This window comes from Varanus komodoensis, unplaced genomic scaffold (genome assembly GCF_004798865.1).
Source record: "Varanus komodoensis strain SLA01 unplaced genomic scaffold, ASM479886v1 scaffold3, whole genome shotgun sequence".
NCBI lineage: Eukaryota > Metazoa > Chordata > Lepidosauria > Squamata > Varanidae > Varanus > Varanus komodoensis.
The window spans coordinates 31,710,371-31,730,069 of record NW_025335761.1 but is presented as its reverse complement, the minus strand read 5'-3'; the positions used below and the strand labels follow the sequence as shown (position 1 = coordinate 31,730,069).

Below are 19,699 nucleotides of genomic sequence, written 5' to 3'. Positions count from 1 at the left end.
AATGTGTAAACTGCCTTGCTAATTCCTTGAAGTAAGTCACTGTTTTTCCCATTTTAAGTTGGTAATATAATACAAGGAGAGAGAGAAATTCACCAAAGCCCTGGAAAACCATGGACAGTGGTGGGTCTTGAAACCAGGCCTCCCAGATTCAAGATAGATGTTGGACCAACCTGCTGCTCATATTTGGAATGCTACAGGAAAATAATCAAAGCTTATTGCAACAGAGAATGAACATCTTTCCAGTTTTCTTAATTTGTCATGTATTTATCATTTCTAGTTTGACTTAGAATACATTTAACTGTAAATTAAATTAGAACTTGTCATTAGTTATAAAACTTAAAAGATTCAAGTTATCAATTATTTCCCTTTATCTTGTGCTTTTGTCCTCAGGAAAGTAAGGCTGCAGAACAACTTAGTCCTAGAAATGTAAGCAATGCAGCAAAAGAAAGGGCAAGACTTCAAAAAGAAAAAGAAGAAATGACAATAGGTAAGTTCATCCTTGGACAATGAATAATCTTTTCCTGGATGAAAAAGCATACATCATGGGTGACTTCTGCTTAAAAATAACAAACTTAAAATCTTGTGACAACTTGAAGACTAACAAAATCCTTTGTTTTCATTGCGACAAATTTAGGGCATAATCTAATGCTTTGTCCTGGATGCATGTAAGCCTTGTGCATATCCAGTGAAGGGTGCAAGGTGCATTGACAGTGATTTCTGCTGCCTTGCACCCTACATTTCAACAACTAACTAGCTGGCTGTTGGCCTCAGCCTTTTCTCCTCCTAGCCTCACCCCCAGCCTATCCCTTTAGTGTTCTCTGAGGCTAATTTATGACCTTGGGGAGGCAGCCAGCATTGGTTTTTCCATGCTATACGAAGGGGAGGATAGGGTTCTGCATTTGAAATCCCTCCTTCAAAGTTGCAGGACTGCAGAGGTGTGGGTCTAAATAATCCTATTCCTCCTCCCACACACAATGATGGAAGGCCATAGGATTGCACCCTAACACAGCTATCCCTCTGGAAACAGTTCTTATTGTTGTAATCTTCTAACAGAGAAACTAGTATGACCCAGTATCAAAAGCGGACATTTTCTGAGTCTGTGCCTCAGCTGTGGAACCCTCATCCAGGAGAGTCTTCTACAGCTTCATTATAATGTTATCTTTTGACAGCTATTAAGATAGTTTTCTTTAAGGAAGCTTTTTTTTAGTTTCATGTAAAAATCGATGTTTTAACTAGCTGCTGCACTGCTGTTAGTGTTCATGGTGGTGCTATTGTTTTGTTATACTTTATTTGCATGTTGGTGGTTGCCTGTAACAATGTATACTTAACAGAAAGAGGATATACCTTATCTTAATCTAAAGATAAATTAAACAATTTAAACTTAGCAAGAAATCTCTGATTTCATTGGGCCTTGCTTTCTAGTAAACCATTACCATATGTTTGGCACTGCTTCTTGGTTGGAGTCATAGATAGCTAGGGGTGATTTCTGATGCAGCTTTTAAAAACAATCATTCACGAAATTTTATTGGGGGTCCACACAAAATCATCTCCCACTTGTAACCATACTATGATTTCCCACGGCTTCTTCAGCCTTACTGCATAAAATATATTAAGGCAAAAACAGATGGAATGATTGCTCAATTACTTCTGCTTGGTAGCATCAGGAGCCCTCCTTCTGTGGAAGCACCCCAGGTTGCACTTGCCTGTTAGTCTTGCTTAATTGTTATTGTTTGTCAAATCAAAGACTCACAGTTAAGGTTGCTGTTAACCTCAGAGGCAGTATATATGTGCACATTCCTACTGCATGGCATTACTTCTAATAATGTGATCAAGAGAAAATCCAGTTTGTCAGGTTATAAACAATACTGTAAATAGCAGTTACTTTCTCTGTATTAATGGTGGTTGATTGGTGTCTTATAAGGTTCCCTTTAAATGACTAGGTTGCTTTGTGTGGGATTGTTTTATTCTTTGTCCTGGTTCTTGATTTTAGCATTGAATTTGATTTTTATTCATTTACTGTTTTTTAAATGTAATTATTCTACATTGCCTAAACAGCACATGCTGTAAGAGGACAAACATAAATAAAAAATAGTAGCTGTCTGGCCCTAGCCATTTTTTCCCACAGCACCACTTTTTTATCCTCCTGATATTCCCAGAGTATAAGAATCGTGCCTGCATGAACAATCACCAACAGTGCTGCGTTTCTACAGTGCAATCCTTATGGCAGTCATTTTGTTTTATGCCGCCTTCTGAACATAAGGCTGTTTAGTACAGGACTGCATGCTACAGGTGTTCAATGACATTGTTTTTGAAAGACAGATTTCATGTAATTGTTAAGGCCAGAACGAATCATGGGAACTTGCTTTGTTACCTGGGAGTAGTTTTTGCTCACAGAAATTAGACAAATGGCAAACAGGAAACCTCAACATTTTGCTTGTTTTGATATGGTTTTAAAAACTATATAATTTTTTTGAATTGTATTAACATTTTATATATTGGAGTAGGGTGAAAAAATAAATTTATTCAGCCATTTGTTTTTCTTTGAGAACTTGTTCTAAGTGTGTAGTCTATGTAAATTATTTTTTTAAAAAAACTGTGGTTTTCCATATCTTTTGAAAAAAAGAAAAATTAAAAAAGGAGAAGGCAAATGCTATGGAATCAAAAAAGAGAGAGAGAGAAGATAAAGAAAAAAGGAAGGAAGAACTAAAGAAGATCGTGGAAGAAGAAAGACTAAAGAAGAAAGAAGAGAAGGAGCGACTCAAAATAGAAAAGGAAAAGGTCAGGTACTCTCCACCCTGGATCCTGATAGTTATGGACTGGAAATGGCAATGACTGTCATATTCTGTAGCTGCATTTAGAGGTTCCTACTAGTTAGAATTAGAATCTTGGGGCTGAGGGTAGAGGCAAACAGACAGCAGTGATATGTTTGTATATGTTAGCAATGTTAGGTTGCAGATACAAACCTATTTCAGATAAATACCTTCCTATTTCAATGTTGTATCATTTTCCCAAGCACCCTGGATAGCACAAGGTAACAGTCTAAATTATAGTTACAATTTTAATTTTCAAGCAAACTACATAAAAATATTACTATAATCACATCTCAATATAAGCAGTGTTGTGTTGTGATAAATACTACCTAGCCACATAGATGTTCTTTCATACAGATTGAAATAGGAATGTTAGCATTTGTACTGACTAACATGCATGTGACAATAAAGAATTAATAATAAATTTAACAACAGCTGAGAGAGTAATCATAGTTAAGAAATGGCAAGTAAAATATAACTATCAATTGGGGATTGGTACAGAGAGGGATGGGATATAGCTATTAATGATAAATTAACTTGTGATATCAAAGTGAGAAAAGGGTATATAAAGAAAAATATTTTTAATGAGATTTGAGGTACATTTATTGAAAATGTACTAAGAAAAGGGAAAAGATTAAAGCCTTCAGAAGAGTCATTACAATTTTGGAAGGTAAAAGCTTCTGAAAGAATTTTTGATAGTGTTTTCAACACTATCCAGTGTATCCAGTGGTCCTGGTGATGGGGTGAACATTTTAATGGCTTATTTTAATTGCATGTATAATGTTATATGCTTTTATTCTAACTGTAAGGTTTTTATTTATATTTTGCATTGTAAAATATAAAAAATGCATGTGACAACTGACATGGATCCCAAACAGGTGGATGGAATCTTTAACTCTGAGTCCCAGAGACAAGGACTCAAAGAATCATACAATTTTTATTAAAAATTAAAGCAAAAGAAAAAAATAATCTCTTTCTGAAAGCCACAATTTACCAGTTGAAGCAAAAGTACAAGGATGCTAGCAGTCCCAAAAGGGGATAGAGAACATATGCAATATAGTTTCCTAATAAGCATGCATGTGCACACATGCCTGTGTATCTAAATATGGGAAAGAAAAGGGAAGGAAGGAAGATGGACATGGGTGGGATCCACTTGGGAGATTTTAGGGTGGTGCTGGTGCTGCTAATGAGCAAGTTCTTGGGCAATGTGGCTGCTTGAGTAAAAAGTGGGTTTGGGATACAATAAAGTCACTAAAGCTAGAAGAGGAGATGCTTAACTGTGATAAAAGAGGTTTTCATGGGTGTAAGTGGATGGAAAATTTGCATAAGGATGGAAATTCAGGGGAGTTATTACCTGACAGCACTTTTGAGTTCAGATTCACAGAGCAGCTGTGCAGTTAAACTTTACAAGGAAGCTTAATTCTCATATTACCACAAAGAGAGATTGCCTATTCAGAATAATTTTAAATAGCCAAAAGATGCATAATTTCTTTTGACTACTATGTTTTCAGATAACCTGAAGAAAACACAATATTTTTTTAAAAAATAATCTCTCATAGTTTGAAAAAGAAAGCACTGTGGTGGAGAGGCTTGGATTTTTCTCCCCATAATAAACAAAAACTTGGTGAAAGGATGTGCAAACCCAGAGAAATCTCAGGAAAAAACCAAGAAACAGAGTTCCAGTTGGGGAGGCAGTGGCAGTTTGTCTCTGCCTCTGTAGTGAGAAGCAAAGGAGTCAAAATAGGAACAAAGTGTGAGAGAGAGACTACAGTATTTATCTTACAGCATGCAATGAGGTTTCTTTTAGTGTAAAATATTCTGAATGTTCAGTGGCTTCAAGCCCCACCTTTTATCTTAGCTCTCAGCTTAATTAAAGGCAATGATAATACCTTCATTCTTGGGTTACAATTTGAGATTAAAATACACTGTTGACACTGACTTTTTTCAGTTTTGATTGGAGGGCAGCAGTTTTGAGTAATACACAGTTCTATTCCTGATCTGATGCTTCTCTGACAGATCTTTGGACCTAACTACAATAGAGAAGATATGGAGGAGAAAGAATAGGCTCTCATAGATTAAGTCAAGGAGACAGAGATTCAGCCAATGGTGGTGAGAAACTGACCATATTCACAGACCTCAGACAGATGTGCTCAGCTAAAAACACTGGAGTGGCAGATTTCTCCTAATACTTAATCTCTCTCTGAGGACAAAATGAACTCCTTTTATCCTTGTGTCCAGTTCTTGCACAATGCTAGGGTTTAAGGAATTTGGCCACAAGAATATTGTTCTTCAATACCGTTGAGAGCTTTGTTTAATGTTAAAGTAAGGCCACAGTTTCTTGTAGCTACTCTGGTAGTAATTTTCTGTTTAACTGCAGGAAAGAGAGAAACTTCGTGAGGAAAAACGGAAATATCAGGAACATCTAAAACAATGGAGTAAGCGTAGAGAAGACATGGAATGTGATGATCTTAAGGTAATATGATTAAGAATATGTATATATGTGTTCAGTTTCTTCAGCATGCTTGGGTTTGACATGATAGAGATAGAAAGTGGGAAATCAAATGAACATCGTTATTTTAAGGCAGTCTATTCCATGTGGTATGTTTAACAATATGGTTCTTTTTCATGGTCTCTGTGCATCACATTTATTTGACTTTTATTCTGCTCCACTAGCCATAAGGGCTCTTTACCTGCATGGGGCCTGTTGTCTGGAGGGTTTTCCTAGCAAAGCTTGTTTTGGTGGGAGCCCTGCCCCTCCCTCCCTCAAGTATATATAGGAGAAGCTCCTGCCATTTTCCACGGTTCTTTTCCAACTCCCATTTTGGGTGCCTTGGGTCTTTCTTCCTAGTGTCTTCCTATTACTTCAGATCCTTAAAACATTCTATCAGTCTCTGCTTCTCAATCTTTTACTCTCTCAGCTTGTTTTTCAACCCAGCTTTTTACCTTGCCCTTATGCAAAATAAAATAAAATAACTCTTACAGATGTGTAGTTACACAAAGTTGTCTGAGATATATATGCAACTTGTAAATCTAGTATATGGTTATCACATACAATTTCAGTGGCTTCCCTTGTTTGGGGAAATTATAATATACTATTCCAATAGCTGGGAATAATCAGAGATGGTGTGCTGTGTTGGAAGTAAGCAACTAAAGTGCACAAACAAGAGTTTTAGGTGGGAGTTGAGTGTGGGAAGGTTGAGGGAATTAAACACACACACACACAGTCATCTGGAGATCCTAGCATTGTGGTCACTACGAGATGTATTCCAGTCACCTACAGGGTATGTTTTCCTGTCTGGAGGCAGTATTTACTGTACCTGCAGCAAGTACAAGCTATTAGCTCTCCTTGGAAGAGAGCTTGAGTCACACTTCCATTTTCGGAGAGGCTGAAATGTTATTGGATGGGAGGCCAAAGGCCCTCTGGAAAAAAGCACCAGAAGGGGAAGATTTTGGAAGAAAGAGGAATAAAACAGAGTAAGAGTCTGGGAAGTAGAATTGTGTACTACACAGGAACAAGAAACGTGGGAAAGGTTCCTTGCCAGTGGCAAAGGTACTAGGCTATTTCCATGAGGGTAATTCTAGGCCACCTGTAGAGTTAGCATTCCATGCTGCACAGAACTTCAAGATGCATAATCAGACACATGTAGATAGGAGGAATTTAAGCAAGAACCTGGAGACAAACTGATACATGCTGGTGGTCAAAGATGTCCCAATGAAAGACACAAAGGCAGGTGTGCAGATTACATGTGCCAGGCGTAATCTTAGGAAGTGTGTTGTCTTTCTGAAGCATTTTTTAAAATTGTGATGTGGAAGCTACTAAGACTCATCAGGCCAATGAAGAATTATCATCTCCACCTGATTCATTGGGAATGAATAGTTCTGCTGAAGGGAACATGGAATGGATCTTGAAATGCTACAAGCCACTGAATAGGGAAGTGAAGAAACTAGGGCACAAGAGGTAGGGTAGGAAAAACAGGATAAAAGTATCCAGCTGGCTTAGCAGATAGAGAACAGGTCTTATATCACAGCCACCCATCATGGTAAATTACCACAATGAGTTGCCACAAAGTACCCAACAACCATGCTGAGCCCAACCAGTTTCGGCGAATGGGGCGGCATAAAAATGTTTTAATAAATAAAAATAAAATAAATAAAACCACCAAATGAATACAGTAGTGCGCATGTTAGTAACTTCTAGGCTTGACTTCTGCAATGCCTTCTATGTAGGGCAACCTTCGTGCCTGCTCTGGGAACTGCAACTAGTAGAATATATGGCAGCCAGGCTGGTCTCTGGAACATCATGCAAACACCACGTATCACCTATTTGATAGAGTTGCCAGGAAAGCTTTTCATAGCTTGGGTCCAAAATCCTTTCAGGACTGCCTTTGCCCATACATTCTGCCTCATTAGCTAAGATCCTCTGGGGATAATCTTCTGAAGTCTGCTTCTGTAAATTTATTGTCAGCTATCCACAGGACTTTTTCAGTGGTTGCCCCAAGCCACAACATGGTCTGCTGGGAGAGAAACATCAGATTTCTCACCTTTAAGAGGGAGTTAAAGACATATTTCTTCCAGCAACCTTAGTTCTCATGTCAGTTTTATTTAATATGTTGTCTTAGTCAGTCTTCTCACTTTTGGTTTTAATTTCTTATAAACTGCTGAGAGCATATGGGAATGGGGTGGTATAATAATATTTAAAGGCATACATACATACATATGATTGTTTTCCTCCTTTCCCCCTCACCTCCTTCCTTCTCATTCCTCCATGCAAATATCATAGGGGTCTACACAGGGTGGAATAAGGCTCTTCTCTTGGACAGTAACAATCATGAGTCAAGTTCTGCTCACCATAGCTATTGAGCAGTCTCTACTGTTACAAACAGGGCTAAGGCCCTGAAGTGTACCAAAGATGCCAGGGGAGCTGATTAGGCACACTCTCCTGCTCCAGAGAGAACCACTGGGGCAGGGGATGCCTGATCCACTTAAAGGCACAAGGGGAAAGCAATCATCTAGGCAGCACCATGGAAAGGAGCAATGCCAGTCATCTGATCATCCCGCTGTTGTGTCTCAAGAAGCTTATTAGATGTAAGTGGGGAAGGGGATAATCGACTGGACAAAAGTGTCCCCATTAGGAGTAGAACTGCTTGGCTGATTTCCCTACTTAGTTTTCACTTCACTTGCAAATAAAAACATAATAAATATAGCCTGATTTTCCTTAACTGGAGAGCTACCTTTTCCTTAGGAAAATTAGTACATACAGTGTTAGTCCTAACTATTTCCTATATAAAACAGAGTGTAAAAAACTAAGTTTATTGGAAGCTGTGAATTGCTAAACACTTTTCTCTTGAATAGACATATTTTTAGGACTCAATTTTATGACAGTATGGATAGAAGCTCTACATCTGCATTTCAGATTCATGAGACCTATATTCTTAATTGTTCATTTCACATATAATTGTGTTGTTTTGCATCACAGGAACTTCCAGTTCCAACTCCAGTGAAAACCAGACTACCTCCTGAGATCTTTGGTGATGCTGTTATGGTATTGGAGTTTCTCCATGCTTTTGGGGAACTCTTTGATCTTCAAGATGAGTTTCCTGATGGAGTAACTTTAGGTATGTATCTGGTGTATCTGGTAGTGGAGAGGTTTGGTGTCTTGCTTTAAGCTCTGCAACTTTCTACACACTTTCTCTCATCTGTGGACATTCATGACAATTTGTTTAAAGATTTCACTTCAGTTTAAAGCCAATTCACATGCATGAACTGGCTGTCTCCTTGAAAAGTGTTTTTCCTCTATGTATTGAATTACATATAGGTGAATTTGTGTGAAACCAGCTGTATGTGCAGATAGTGTGAATCTATTTCTGTGGTGATGATAGCTACAAAAACTGCCATCATGATTACTGCTGTGCCTGTGAACTTTCATATATAGCCCAATTCATGTTCACATGGAGGTTTCTCTGTGCAATTGGTTCATGTGTGTAATCTGGCATAATATTTATAAAGCCTTTAATGTATCTTTGAATATTAATTTTACCATTTACAGTAGTCATCAACTACATTGGACAGAAAAGCCAGGTTGTCAGCATATTTGTAACTTTACATGGATGAAAGCTCCAGGTCCTCATGCTGGCACTGGTTAGCTGAAAAATGAATCAGCAGGAAATAATACCTTGCATATCTAGTTTGTATACATGGGGGAAGAGTTGCTTTGCAAAGAAAGTAAGAGAAATAGAGGAAGTATCAAAGAGCTAGAGAAAGTTTTCCCTTCCCCCAGAGGATAGGTTAGAAGGGAATGGGGCTTGTAGAAAGGCAGACATGGTACAGTTTGGTTTAAGGACATTCTTTTAAAGGTATCTTGTTAAATTTGCCTTTTATTGTATATTCCCTATAGTCACCCTAATTATGAAATGTAGATGTGCTTGGACATACGCTTTTAAGGTTTATTTGCCCAAATGTCCCCATTCATTTCACATTGGAGTACACCTGCCTTATGAGGTTATGCACAATGAAAGCTGCACATAGATTTCCTCTTAACTGAAACAAAAGGAGTTTTTCCTTTGGCAAAGTTGATCCATATGTATTTCTGTTAACTGGAATAAATTATTAAATCAGGCGACTGTTCTTCCTGTACCAGTTTGAAAATACCCCATATAAAAACTTGATAAATAATTTGAAAATCATATGTTGGGGAGCTGCTTTTACTTTTCTTTTCAGTATAATGGTAGCACATTGACTAAGAAGACTTTCTCTTAAATCCTTTATAGAAATTTTAGAGGAAGCTCTTGTAGGAAATGACAGTGAAGGCCCACTATGTGAATTGCTGTTTTTCTTTCTGACTGCCATTTTTCAAGCAATGGCTGAAGAAGAAGAAGAAGTGGCCAAAGACCAAATAGCTGATGCTGAGACCAAAGGTCAGGCTTCAACTGTACTTCTTAAACCTGAACTTACTGTGCTTCTTAAAGCATACTAATATGCATGCATGGCAATATTTGTTCAATTAACATTGCTCTGCTTCACTGTACATAACTGGTTTAGGAATGAGAAGGTGTTTTAGGTGCAAGCTGCTTTGGTCATCCTGGTGTTTTTTATTTGTCTTTTTTAAAAGGCAAATGTTCCTTTTAATTCAAGAATACAGTATTGGCATTTTTTTAAAAAAATCACAAAATTAAGTCCTCCATTTTTAGTTTAATTTTGGATTGGCGGTACATGGTACTTTTAACTGAAGTGTCAGAAAGTATGTGCCTTTTATCAGTTCTGTGACCTAAATGACTTCCAGAAGAGTCTCTGCATTCAGCTCGCATAGTAAAAAAAAAGACTGGCCTCTTTCACTTTAAGTTCTAATATATTTATTGTAATGTGAGCTTTTGTAGACAGGAGTGCACTTCATCAAATGGTAGCTTGTCTTTAACATGGTGTTATGAGAATTTTTGTCAGTTGTCATATTAAAGAGCATTTAGCAGTTTTTCTCTTTTTCTTCAGTGGCAAATCAAGTTATTGACATAGTTAGAATACTTAGTAGAATACTTGGGCCAAGAATGTATGCTGATAGCCCGCTTCTTAGCTAAATTAATCGTTTGTCAGGAAGAGATACAATCATTTTGTCCAGAAATGCACTTTTAAAAATTGAGCTACACTTAATTTTTTTTTTTTAGAAACATTAAACCTGTTGTTGGTTTGATAGATTTGTATTCAGTGCTAATCTAACATAAGTCACATTTGTTTTCAAAAAACATTTCACATTTGTTTGTCATTTTTGAAAGGACCAGTATGATATACAACCCATAAATACTAGTGTCATGAATTATGGCAAAAACTAGTCATAACAAAATATTATGTATTAACAAAATATGAACAGCTACTTTCCTGTTAATCTGAATGTGGGCATTATGAATGCTGAATTCTGTCCCAGGGAATTCTGCTGTGGGACATAACTTTTTAAGTTCAAAGTGGCTCAGAACAACTGCTGAATCTATCTTTAGGAAGACATTACAAACAGCAAGGAAGCAGCTTTAATAATATCTGATGACAACCTCCTGAAATGTTATCAGGGTTTGGAAGAACACTCATTTAGATTTTAGTATGACGCAGGTGATTTTGCACAAGTCCTCTTATTATTTTTTTAAATATGATGTCAGGTTAAGTCCATCAGTTAATTTTAATTATTTTGCTTCTAATGCCCAGAATATATAATACTTTGCATGTGAAAAAATGAAGCTGTTAAATTATAGTCTGCCTTTCCTCCAAGGACTACAAGGCAAATTAGATTGTTGTCTTCCTGTTTACCTCCATTTTATCCTCACAACAAGATTAGGTAGATTACGCTGAGGGTCAGTGACTTGCTCAAAGTCACTCATTGAGTTTCGTGGCCAAGTTTTACTCCCTCACTCTAGCCCATACTGGCTTTCAGTTTGTCGGAGCAAGGCAGTTGCCATTCCAGCTATTTATGGGTGCCTGTTTAAGGAGTTAGGGCACCTTGTTGGAAAACTTGGATTAAAATCTTTGCTTTGCTTTGCTTCTCTTCCTTTTTCTTTTTGGCAACTATAAGAATTAGGATGCTGAGGTATTTCATGCAGATTCAGAATATGTCTAACCTAAATACTTTCAAGTGCTCCATTAAACGATCTCTTCTCTGGAAGCAATACAATAACAATTGAGGATATTGAGGCCTAGGGGGATAATTTCACAAAAGAAATATGTGGTTAAGCTATGCTACTTTTACTTATTTTGACTCTGTAAGGATGTGCAAATGTCTTTTTTTCTTTTGTTGGTCTTTCTCAGGTATAAGTGTGAACGTATGACTGTCTGATACGTAGTCTTTCCTGGTTGATGTCAGAGAGAGCTAAATGCAATTGTTGACAAAGATGGCAGTTGATAAGTAGATACACCGAAGAGGTATTAGTGACAAGATCTCCCCCTTAGCAGTGTAATCCACTAGATTTCAAAGGGTGAACTGAGAGTTCACAATGCTCTTCTCATTTTGACCTCTTCCCAGGTCTATAGCTACTCCAGCAAGGGGTGATATATTGCCCCCACCTTCTTTGATGGCTCCTTCTTGGAGCGTTTACTGCTCCAATTACTGGGGTTCCCTGGCTGTTAACAATGAAACAAAAAAACCCTGAGAAGGTGTCTAAATGGGGCAGGGTGAATGGGCCAATATTAGAGGTCAGTATAAGTCCTGATGGTGCCCCATTTGCTCTGTCCACTTTTATCAACTCTAATGTGTTTTTTGTAACTCTGGAAAATGTGTCCAATTTAAAATTGAGCAATATATGCAAATTCCATGATTCAGAAATAAATGAAGGGAACTGTATAAAGATTTTGTGGGTAGAAATTATATTGATATACTTCAATTTAATACTTCAGCAATTAAATATGCATGTATAAGCCATTTTGAAAATGTGCAAACTTTCCAGACAGTTAAAAAAAACCAGTTAGACCTAAGAAAATGGGATTGAGCAAATGGGGCATCAACAGACTTACACTGACCCCCAATTTGGCCCCATTCATGCCATCCCATTCTACTGCCTTCTCAGGGTATGTTGGCTTGTAGAACATCAGGCAACCACAGTAACTTTAGCAGGGACTCTCCTTTGACAGCAGAAGCAGACAAAAGCAATGACCAGGTAAGACTGCATATTTCAAAAAGCTGTACGTACTTACTCATGTACCTGCAAAAGGTTGACAAAAGGGTCATAAACATAACCACCAGAAAAAAATAGGAATCAAATGGCACAATTTTGAGGCTCTGACCCACACCCCAAATAATGTCAAACAAAAAGAGGTAGCACTTGGAGGAGAACAAAGCAGAATCTGTTCCAAAAAACACTGGAATATCAGCTGGGAGTCCAAGAGAGGAGGAGCAGGAGATTAATCCACAGCAAACCTGATCATCTGTTGGGTGTACTGTGGGTTGTTCCACAAGCAACCAACCCACCATGGCTTTCTTGCAGAGTGTCTTAGCATGATGGGCAGACTCTACCACTCATTACTTGGTTGAGGGGGGATCCAAATTACTTTTTGCTGTACCAGTGTGTGGCTCCACCCTGCCCTGACTCCCTGCCCATGGTCACAGCTGCCCATCTCTTCTACTTTCTCTCCATGGTACAGGCTTCCTCCTTCTCTGCCCTATCTGCATATGGATTCCTCTGTCCTCCCTCCAACATTGCACCATGTTAGCTAGCTTTCCTTCTTCAGATGCTCTGTTCATGTACAGCTCAGTCACAAGGTACTTTCCCCCACACATACACATACAAAGGACCTACCACCAATGGGCACATGCAGCAAAGGTCAGGTAGCAAAAGCAAGCAGGCAGAAGGACAGCACAGACAAGGAATGCTATTTTAATTGGACTGGGGTGGCAGTAGACGCTAGGAGGAAATATGGTGCGTAAGGAAGCAGATAATCTAGAAAAGCTGGATTTGAATTGCTACTATTCACACGAGCACCTTACCTAGGAACTCAATGTTGGAATATAGAAATGGAATATTGTACATTGGCTGGCCTGGATATTCTCCAGTGCAGTGGGATGCAGGGAGATGCTTATTTGACAAACTTATTTTCAATGCCTCTTTTAGGCCTGATGGAGCCATTCCTTCTTGTACAGAGGCAATAATCTCTCCTTGACCCACTTAACAATTTCTCCTCTGTCAGATTTTATAAGCAAGGAAGGGCAAGTGTTGAGCACATGTCTTAGTTCTCTAGGAATCCTGTACATATTCTTTGGCTGTACAAACTGAAAAGTATCCACGGGAACCAAACAGGTACTACTAAAACTACAAAAAACTGCACCAGCTATAGTGTCAAGGTCAAAACAGGTATAAGTGATTTTATCTACAGTGTGTCTTGCAAATTGGTCACATGCTCATACTTTTCTGCTCTATCTTACTCTGTTTGTTAGTCTCCTTTCATATGAATAAAAGTAAAAGGCAGTTATTTGATTAGGAGATCAGGTGCAGGCATGTTAACTTTTACACGTGGCAACTGTTGTTTCCAGTTTAAGCCAAGGATAGCTCAAGTCTGCTTTGTGGAGATGTAATAGTTCTCATTAAACAGTTATTTTGAGTAAGGGTAGAGATCTCCATCTGGAAAAATACATGAACAAATATTTTCAGAATACGAAATCTTGTCTTGAAAGAGAATTTATTCTTGTTGCATTGTCACTTTAACTTCTGCATAAGGACAGGGAAAAAATCTAAAGTGCGTTAAGGTTTGTTAACGTGAGGTAGCTGTATTTACGAAAGTGGTCACAGTTACTTGTTGATGCTGCAAAATGATTCGCATAGGCTTATTGTTAGTTTTGTATGATCTGAGCCTAATTAGTGTTTGTTTTTATTTCTCCAACAAGTACTGGTGTCTCTTCAGTGACAAAGTATGATATGTGGACATATCTGTGTTTTTGTTCCCCTGGGAAACCTTGATGTTGCTGCATCTAAACTGCCTGAAAGCTGCTTTAGAGCTGGCTTATTGGTGTGCATCTCTGATCAACTGTGTGAAATATGGGATCTCTTTGTGCAGTATGGCAGATCAGTACTGACTGGTTGCTGGCATCTTTTTCTATTGGTCTTGTACTGCTTAATCATTATATGGAATGTAGTAGTAGGATACTGCCTGACTGCTTGCATTAAACCTCTTTTACAAGGTCCTTGTTTGCATGTGTGTGTTTGTACTCTTGCAGTCAGCTTGTGTTCAGTGCAAGAAGCTTTTAGTGAGTGTTGCATGCTTTCTCTGGCATTTTGGTAATATGCATTTGTTTGTTGCACTGCGGCTTACATGAATATTGAATTTATATGTTGCTTTAAAAAGGCTTGCTTGCTTCACCTCCCAAATGCAAGTTTAATTTACACTAGAATAAAGTCTTTATTTCCTTAAAGATTTAACAGAGGCTTTGGATGAAGATGCAGACCCCACAAAATCTGCACTATCTGCAGTTGCAACTTTGGCAGCTGCATGGCCCCAGTTACACCAGGGTATGTCTGGGTTTCACTTTTTTTGTTACATTGTTTTGCTCTATTTTACAAAATGTCTAATTCATATTGTTTACAAAATATTCTTAAAAACCAAATAGTCTAATCTCATTCTATTGTTAACTGTAGGTTGCAATCTGAAAAACTTGGACCTTGATAGCTGCACCCTCTCTGAGATTCTTAGACTTCATATCCTAGCATCGGGTGCAGATGTAACATCAGCCAATGCTAAATATCGTTACCAGAAACGAGGAGGATTTGATGCCACAGATGATGCTTGTATGGAGCTAAGATTGAGCAATCCTGGGTTGTTGAAGAAACTCTCGTATACCTCAGTATATGATTTATCATCAGGTAATGCAGTTGGATGAATTTGTCATGTTACAATTGATTCTCAAAATAAGAAATGTCTGTTGGAACAAAGTAAAGAAAACCAAAAACCCTTGCTTGAGGCGCTTGAAGCATAATCACAGAAGTTTAACATACTAACATTAGCAGTTGTGGAAATGCTGCATAAAATGCCCAGAAATATTGCAAGCAAAATCAGGGCGTACATGGGGCTGAGTATTAATTTATAAAGAAAGATTGAGTTTAGGCTGGTGCTTTAATTTTGTGGAAATTCAAAGAGTGACTTCTTGTAGGAATTTATATCAGATAGTATCCTAAGAGTTAATGGATATGATCAAAACACTATTCTGGGACTGTCCAAATGTATATGCAGTGGGATTTGTGCCTGTTCCATTTTTCCTTTTATGATTAGATTCCTTTGTCATATCATACATTACTTTTGAATGTTCCCTCAGTTTCTCAACTAGCTTGTCATATGGCAGAAGGTCGAACATCCCTTAGGGCATAGTGCACTTTGCATTACTCTTTGGATTGGACCTATGTGCAGATAGGAAAACAACTCACAAAGAGGTTCATGTGCACACAGTTCAACAAGATTATATGTGACATAATAATAATAATAATTATTTTTATTAGAACATTTCTATGCCACCCCTTGCCGAAGCCTCGGGGCAGCTTACAACACAATAAAATACAATACAATATAAGAATAACAATATAAAATTAAAATTAATAATATGAAATAAATAAAAAAATATAAACGATATAAAAGAAGTTATAAAAGAAAAGTTATGAAAGAAAAGAAAAGTCGCCCTGGCCAGAAAAATAAGTAAATATTGAGATACAGTACATTGATTCTCCACCCCACCCCACATTTATAGTTCACAGTGTGGTTTAATGAACCAGTTGTCATTTCCGGGTTAGCCTAGAAAAAAGGCAAGTAAAAGGAGACAGTGGTGTTCAGAATCATACATGGTGTGGAGAAGGTAGATAGGGAGAGTCTTGTGTCCCTCTCCTGTTATGCTAGAACTGGAGTCGTCTTATGAAACTGATTGGTGGTTGAAGTACATCTTCACACAGTGCATAGTTAAACTGTGGAATTCATTTTCATGAGCTATACTGATGGCCACCAAATTGGACAGCTTTAAAAAGGGATTGGACAAATTAATCTGGGAGAAGGCTATCAGTGACTACTAGTATGCTACTTCATAATCAAAGGCAGTGTATTTATGAACACCAGTTGACTGGGGAACATAGGCAGGAGGGGGTTGCTCTACTCAGGATAGAATAGACTTCCTTGGGGGATCCTGTGGGCAGCTGGATTGCCACTGTGTGAACAGAATGCCGGACTACTGGTTTGATCCATTATGGCTCTTCTTATGATCTGGCAGATTATGGAGAGAGATCTTGCCTTATTGATTAGACCAACTAGCAGTTCAAAGAATAGGCCTCTGATTTCTGAAATGAAGCATCAACCTTTAAATTAATTTTATTAGGGGAGAAGATGAAGATTCTTCATGCTCTCTGTGGAAAGCTTCTGACTCTTGTTTCTACTCGGGACTTTATTGAGGACTCTGTTGATGTATTGCGACAGGCAAAACAAGAATTCAGAGAATTAAAATCAGAACAGCATCGCAGAGAAAGAGAAGCTGCAGCAGCAAGGTGTGAAGAGCACAGAGGATCATATATGATCAAGATAAAGCCAAGTTGTAACACTTTCCAGAAGAATAGCATCTAATATTTAAAAAGCTAACCTATTAGAAATGTAGTATCCTATGCAGTATCTATGCAGGTTTCTTCGGTCATAAACCATATAGATTAATTTAATTTTCCTCATTGCAAACAATATTTACAGTATGTTATTTAATTCTCAAGATAAAATGTATTTTTGAATTCACAATCTCCACTTGGGAATATAGAAAATTCTCTTATACCAATGCAAGTTAATTGTCTAGATCAGGGGTCCTCAAACTTTTTCACCAGGGGGCCAGTTGAAAGTGCTGGGTGCAGGCCGGAAAGGTGGTGCTGGCGAAGTGTGTGGGCCGGCGAGGGGGCGGGGGTGGTGTGTGTGGGCATGTGAGCTGAGGCGGGAGTGTGGCGAGGCAAGGCGAGGGGCATGCGGGCACATGCAGTGAGGGGAGGGGAGGCACGTGCCACGAGGCGGGCGCATGAGGCGGTGGCTTGCTTGCTTGGAGATCATTTTCTCCGAGCGAGCAAACCGCTGCCTCACCATGCGTGGGGTGAGGTGGGCGGCAGTGGGTGCACGGGTGTGTATGGGCACGCACACGGTCCAAATGGGCATGGCGGGCCAGATAAAAGGGCATGAAGGGCCGGAGCTGGCCCCTAGGCTGTAGTTTGAGGACCCATGGTCTAGATTGACTGGTAGTGGCTTTCCAGTTTCAAACAGGATTTTCTCCCTGCCTCAAATGAAACTGGGTCCTTTAGCATGCAGAGTATGTGTTCTACTACTGAGCCTACAGTCTTTCCCCATTAAGAGTGAGAATCAGTGATGATTTTTAAGGCTATTTATTATGTACTAAAGTCCAAATCCTGGAAATCCATTCCTTTTGTAGCATGATATAATTACAGAAAATATTTGAGAATACTACATGCTGAAACTAACATACTGTTAATACTGTGTAACTTCAGAATCCGCAAGAGAAAAGAAGATAGATTAAAAGGGCAAGAACAAAAAATGAAAGAGAAACAGGAGAAATTGAAAGAACAGCAGAAAAATCCTGCAACTGAAGTATCTGTTGGGTATGATTGATAGCTATTTAAAGTTCATTTTTATTGCTTTTCTAATGCTTAGTTGGGCTCCTTGACATGCTGGTCTTAATGTACTTGATAACAGGTACATTCAAAGAATTCTCAAATTATCACTCTCTGTCTGGCCTGTAATACTTGATGGGTACGCTCAAAGGAATGCGAAGCTGAAAGATAACTATACTTAAATATGTCTCCTATTTTATACTGTGCATGGGATCCTGTATTAAAATACATAAGGGATGACATTTAAATGTGATACATGTGATAAACCTGTATTATAAAACAAGATGAATAATTACAACTGACCTAACAAAAGCAATTTTTGACAGATACTGAATATATCAGCATATCAGTTGACCCTTGAAACCAGAAATAGCAAGGCAAAAATCAGGGGTTGTCTTATATGCCAGGTGAAAAAATTTCAGCAAACGGTAGGACCCCTATGTCCACAGAGGATAGGATCTGAGTCCCCTAGTGGATGTCTGAAATTGCAGGATCCCCATGAAATTGGAATAACCGCAAATATCTCTAGGGACTCTTTGGGGCTGCCGCACTCTGTCTCAGAACTAGCCAGCCTCTCTCATATGTTTTGTCTCTCAGAGGATGTGAAGACTTTAAAGATATTCATGGTTTTTCTAGAGATATTTGCTCTTTTTTGTTAGAGGTATACCTGTATATTATCAGTGTATAAGAGGACCCTTGAAACTGGAAATAGCGAAGCAAAAATTGGGGGCCATCTTATATGCCTGACATATGACAAACAGCCCAAAATATTGATCTCTTACATGCGAGCTGCCATATACATCATCATATACAGTACCTGGATTTCCAATAAGTGTGCACGTGTGAGCATAGCAAAGCTTTATTTCCCTCATAATTGTGGAACAGTAATTTTATATCTCTTTTTTGTATGTAGTGCACAGATGGGCAGGGTACAACTTTTCAGAATATGCTCTAAAATGTGTTACATGTGTGGTACACATGCAATTCCATATGATTCTTTGAACTTCTGTCTCAATTTCTGGTGTCTACATTATATCAGAGATGGGGAACAGGAAGAATTTGATACAAGTACAGAGAGTAAAGGTGCTGATACAAAGGAACAAGACCAAGATGGTATGACAGATGATGAGGATGACCTAATACAAAACAAAAAGAGAAGAGGAGGTAAAATCCTTTTTTATATGGATTTATATTGATGCAAGTTCTTGTTTGTAGAATTTTTAATGGAAGACAAGAATAGAACTGAAACTTCAACACTAACTCTTTCGTCCTATTGTAAAGAGTTTGAATAATATTTGATGAATGAATCATTTCATCACTCTAATTTGATATTTAAGGTTGCTTTGTTGCAAGTAAGCTTACTTAGCTTCCTAAAGCTTGTATTTGAGGAACAACATTTTCTTCCACATGTTGAAAGATACATTCTTCTGATTACTTTTGTATGAAGTGAGCTATATTTTATACCATTGCTATATTGAATTTATTTTGTAAGTTACTATCTGCTTTTCCTGTTTTCTTAACATGAAAGGATCATACAATTGAAGTGGTTTCTTAGATAAGATGTGTGCACTTGTGTGAGCGTTTAAAGAAAATCTAATAAAGTTGCAATGTTAGAAAAAGTAATTAAGCATACAATCCTTTGTTATGTTTAGACAGAAAAAAGTCATACTACTTCCAGCATTCCATAGTCGACATGGGTCATAGGAGTTTTTCCTGTCAAAACATCCATAGGATTACACCTTAAGCCTGTCTTCAGAACACATTGTAATTCTATTTTTATAATAGGACTTTGTCATTCTTCCT

General features: G+C 38.1%; 1 protein-coding gene across 2 annotated transcripts in view; it reads left to right on the top strand.

The window, feature by feature from the left end:
* The window catches only part of BAZ1A (bromodomain adjacent to zinc finger domain 1A), a 91,036-nt gene that overhangs the window by 48,472 nt on the left and 22,865 nt on the right, over nt 1-19,699 (top strand). For both annotated transcript variants that reach the window (XM_044436685.1, XM_044436686.1), the window contains 10 exons: nt 391-487; nt 2,624-2,778; nt 5,188-5,283; nt 8,287-8,425; nt 9,578-9,724; nt 14,684-14,779; nt 14,906-15,130; nt 16,621-16,786; nt 17,774-17,884; nt 18,936-19,060. In XM_044436685.1, the coding sequence (XP_044292620.1) occupies nt 391-487; nt 2,624-2,778; nt 5,188-5,283; nt 8,287-8,425; nt 9,578-9,724; nt 14,684-14,779; nt 14,906-15,130; nt 16,621-16,786; nt 17,774-17,884; nt 18,936-19,060 (1,357 nt within the window). The remainder of the gene's footprint in view (nt 1-390; nt 488-2,623; nt 2,779-5,187; nt 5,284-8,286; nt 8,426-9,577; nt 9,725-14,683; nt 14,780-14,905; nt 15,131-16,620; nt 16,787-17,773; nt 17,885-18,935; nt 19,061-19,699) is intronic.